The sequence below is a fragment of the Gavialis gangeticus genome, unplaced genomic scaffold (assembly GCF_001723915.1).
Source record: "Gavialis gangeticus isolate Ggan-Ray unplaced genomic scaffold, GavGan_comp1, whole genome shotgun sequence".
NCBI classification, from domain to species: Eukaryota; Metazoa; Chordata; order Crocodylia; family Gavialidae; genus Gavialis; species Gavialis gangeticus.
This window is the reverse complement of record NW_017728982.1, coordinates 1,461,686-1,466,479: the sequence shown is the minus strand read 5'-3', so window position 1 is coordinate 1,466,479 and position 4,794 is coordinate 1,461,686. Positions and strand designations below refer to the sequence as shown.

Sequence of the window (4,794 nt, the reverse complement as noted above, 5' to 3'; positions counted from 1 at the left end):
AGCCGAGGCCCATCCCCGAGCTTTGCATGTAGGCACAGCGTTTGCAGAAATGCTGACATTTCAGTACAAACTCTAGAGGCCGGATAAAAAACAATGAAGCTAAAGAATACTTCACATACCAGGAAGGGCAACTGTATTTCGAAAGTTAACCATTGCCGTCTTAGCTTGCCAAAAAAACCAACAACCCTTGTGCAAAGGCCCCAGGGGCTGAACTGGAAGCCCGGTCACCTTCGTGCCAAACCCCAAGGAGCTGCAGACATTCGGTGCCACCTTCTGAAGAGCACAGAAGCAACAAGCAAAGTCACACGGATTGTTCCTAGGCAGCAAGGCATATGCAATCCCACTTCAGAGTCCTCCTGACAGCACCTCGAGAGCCTGATCCTGCCGTTCCTGAGGTGGAAAAGCAGGAGCAGACCCAGGAGGTTTGGCCTGATGCATAAGGCACATGACAGGTACCCCTGAAAGCAGGTACTGCTCCTGGCCCCAGGATGGACTCCCACTGCATGGCACAGGAAAGTCACTTCACCCTCTGTAAAGTAACACCCAGCCCTCACATGGAGAGGATGAGGCTCAAGTTAAATTGGCAGAGAACCGAAGGCCCCTGCCAGAGATGGGGCTCCATGTGAAACCTGACATTTTAAACAGCACTAGGAAAGGCCTCTTCACTGAACCTTTCCTTTGCGGCCTGCTGCACTGTGCAAGGCGCTGCACAGATGCAAGTTCCCAACCCCACAAAACTTATGATTAAAAAGACAGGACAAATGGTAGGCGAAATGGGGCGAGTAAATGGGGACTGCAACTTGTGCTGGTCTCATCAAGATCACAGTTCACAAGAGCTAACAAGGGGCAAGGAAGCAAAAAGTTACTGATTTTTACGTTTTTCAATATTTACCCAATGCCCTTGAAGCCATACCCGTTTACAGCAGCCATCGACTGGAAGAACCGCATCCTACGCTTGCTCTGTAAAACATTTACCATTGTAAAGTACACTTTTTTTTCCAGCTTCTGCAAGTCTATTTAAAGAGGTCAGAATCACTTACAGTCACTCAAGGCATGGAAAAGCCTGCAATATGAGGAGAGGCAATACAGTATCGCAGGAATTGTACAGCAGAAACAGTCCTTACGCAGAGCAAGATTTCTCTTTCTTCTAATGTACTGTAAACAGAATATCATGGCTGCCCTTTATCTACTCTTTTCTAATTCAGTGACATGGCTTCACTTTGAAACCCGGCTTCCTTGGCCACATTGCCCACACAAGGGCACTAAAGGCAAGGAGGCGATTCAGACGACCGGTATTAAATATGCAGGAGAGCAGCCTGGTGCTCAAGTAGCAGATAACTAATGTGATGCTTGATGAGACTGCTCCACCAAATGCACCCCACAAACTGCTCAGATCTTTGCCATGTTGCATACATGGAAAATATTCCGCTTGCATGGCTGTGCAAAGGGAAACTCGCCTCCTGAGATCACGTCAGGACGGCAGGCGCAGCAGCCGATTCAAAGCCTGCTTCCCCACAAATCTTGGCTGCGTTACCAACAGAAATTAAAAGTCACTTTAAGCACCGAATCAGTGAAACTTCTCCCCTCCTCCAAAACGCACCATGCTCTTTTTACAGTAGCGGCACTGTAAGCCACTGGCTAGGAGTTATACCTGCACCTGCAGCAAGAGGAAAGGCAACTTTGAAGATGCTCACAGTAAATTTAGCAATGCCAGCAATCAAGTAATCCACAAAAGGGATGGGTACTTGAACGGACACAAGACCTTAAGAAAATTTGGCCTTCAGAGTGAGCCGTTTCAGACTTGTGGATTCCCAGCCACTGAACTCAGAGAGCATGAATGGACTTGAAGCCCACTGGAACAGTTAGATCCCCCTGGCAAAACAAGGGCATGAGATTCTTTTTGGTGTCAGCAATGTCACCGACTGCAAGGAAGCATTCTTCCGGCTTCCGATTCTTTCGATGAACTGTTTCTTTTGTTAGATCACGGTCTCTGGATACCTGGGAAAGCTCCTGATCAGAACTGCTGAAATTCTGGCTGCATTCAGATGTCCAGTCAGGGGTTACCAGACCCCGGGTGAAGTCTAAGAACACCAGAACACGAAAGGGGTAGCATCTGCTACCTCTCTATTGTAAGAAACTACTGCCCTTCTGCATAACTGGTTATGTTCGGACTCCACTGCTTACAGCTACGAGCGGGGATACAGTACTGGGCAGTGTAGCAAGTTACCAATTCCAATGGGCTGAATTTACTACAGCATTAAATATTTTGGAAAGCATTTAGATTTTCATGTCAATTCATATACATGGCTATTTTTGTAACCCAAAGAATTCATTCCAAGTTTGCATGCTAAATGTACATCATTCTGGTTGCAAAGTATAGTTAGATTGTCTCTGCCAAATTCAATAGGAGAGGAAAAAAATAGATATATCACCCCTTCCAGAGGGACCCAGAGAAAAGCTAAGTCTCCCACACTGCACTGGCAGTGAAGCTTGAATGCTTTGCTGCTATAGCACTGTCATTATCACTTGCTACACAAAGCAAACTCAGCTTCATAAGCTATCAGAATTACAGGGCCTCCAGCACTCCCCAATTAATGCTCGAGACAGCAGAAGGCTCAGCTGGGCAAAGCTAAATTTTCCTTGGACAATCCACACCCGTTGAGCATCGGCAACAACTCACATCCTCCTAGAACTGCACCTTCTTTAGAGAAACAGGAATCAAAAGAACAGCAGAGTATAAACAGGGAAGCAATGCATCTACTTTTTCATTCAGTAGTAATTAATTACAAAGACTCCGAGAGAACATTATGCTAGACTTATGGTTCAAGAGGCCCTTTTTGGCTGCCAGCCACATACAGGTGAGGCCTCAGGTGATGCACCTAGAGTGGTAGTACTATGGTCCGAAGGTTGGAACAGGAGATCCCGACGTGACCAGAGAACTATATCAACCAGTCATCCCAAGCCCAACTCTCTCTGCCTCAGCGGCCCAGCCTGTAAACCGCAGCTAGGATTTCCCCACATCACAGGCCTCCTGCAAGGATACATTCACTAATGTTTGCAAGGCTTTGATAACCCAGGATAAAAAGCACAGAAATTGGTACTTTGTTCACAGCTGGTAACCAAAACACCTGCACTCCCATTCCAGAGCTGCTCAAGCAGCAGATATTGGTTGGCATACACTATCGCTCTTCCTCAGAGCCCAGATCTGCGACCCTAGGAGTCAGAGAGAGATCAGCACAAAAACCTCCAGCTCCAACGAGGACAGACGGCAGTGCTGCTTCAGAGCACAGGTCACCAGTATGCTGGTTAGACGCGCCTCTCAATACCCTGGGTTCTGAGCAACGGCACCTGAAATCACCTCCTTGAAACGCACACGGCAACTTACCGGAAGTTCTCCTCCTCCTGCTATCGCTTCAACTATTCAAGTTGCTCCTTGTTTACGTGTTCGATCCTCATTAAGCATTTTTGCAAGTCCAGATAAAAGGAACAATCAAAAAAAAAAAAGACTGGGAAAAGAAGCACCTGGCATTCATCCAGCCTCAGCTTCCAAGAGCAGTTTTTGCACCGCACTCACGAACAAGATCTTTTCCAACTAACTTTTCCACCTTGACTCTGCTGTGAACGAGGACTATTTCAGCATCGTTAAGGATCTTCTCCTTCATTCATACCTCCCTCTCCACTGGCAGTCAGAATACTTTCTTCTTTTCACAGCAACATGCATGTCACCACCAAGGAGAACATAATACAGTGACAAAGAGATGATTGACCAAAATATTTGGGGTTTAGGTGGCAGGTCTGTAAAGTTTCAATGCATCCCAAGATCAAAGCCGTCTCACCTAGAATGTGGTTTAAGCAAGGTGGACACCAGCCTGGTTCTAGTAGCAAGGTGTCCTGGAAAAAGAGTGGGAAAGAGTCCCCTCCACCATGAACTGAGCTAGCTAAACCATATGGGAGAGACCTGCCGAATCCTGACCCACCTGGGGAACTAACCTTGGCATGTGAATGTACATGTGAGCAAACTCCCATAAGTATTCTCAGTCATAGTGTTTAAAAAAAAAAAAAGAAAAGAAAAAAGCAATTTGGCAGCACAATTGAAGTATGAGTTTTCAAATTAAATCTACCTGAAGTGATCAGGGAAACCCAGGTAGAACCCTGTGAGCAAAAAAAGTGCAGTTTAAACGCTGCACATGGCTAACACGCATTAAGATGACATAAAAAGCAGTTAACTATAAGGAAGTATCATTCTAAAAACGCACTAGCATCAAAATGCTACTTTAGCCACAGGCAGCCAGCTCATGTGACAAGTCACCAGTGGGTGAAACTTCAGCACCACTCTGGAAGGCAATCAGACAATCACTTTTCTACAAATTTAATCCCACAAGTCAGCAAGCAGGCAAGAAAAGTGGAGTTTTGACAGGTGGTTCCAAGCAGAAACCACAGAGGAGAGACCCTTTTAGATCAGGAAGCTTATTTTCCCTTCAAGTTACACCCACTCTGAAGGAAAAGTAAGCTTCTGCATTGCCTGATGGACATCCCAGTTTCTCCATACATACGTTTGCCCCCTCCCCCCCATCAGTGGCAATTACCAGGCTGAAGGGCCTCTCCAACTGAACCAAGAGCTGCACAGCACCCAGATTCAGTTTACCGTACTTTTCCAAGTGCATTATCCGATTAAAGCAGCAGTAAAATGTACTTACCAAATATTTCCCCTCCACTAGCGTACTCTGTCACTAGATAAATCATTCTCTCCGTCTCCATAACCTGGATACAAGGACAAAAAAAAAAAAAAAAAGA

At 46.0% G+C, this 4,794-nt stretch overlaps 1 protein-coding gene across 2 annotated transcripts in view; it reads right to left on the bottom strand.

The window, feature by feature from the left end:
- SIK3 (SIK family kinase 3) overlaps positions 1-4,794 on the bottom strand; it is a 58,346-nt gene that overhangs the window by 49,150 nt on the left and 4,402 nt on the right. For both annotated transcript variants that reach the window (XM_019512361.1, XM_019512378.1), the window contains exon 2: positions 4,698-4,761. In XM_019512361.1, the coding sequence (XP_019367906.1) occupies positions 4,698-4,761 (64 nt within the window). The remainder of the gene's footprint in view (positions 1-4,697; positions 4,762-4,794) is intronic.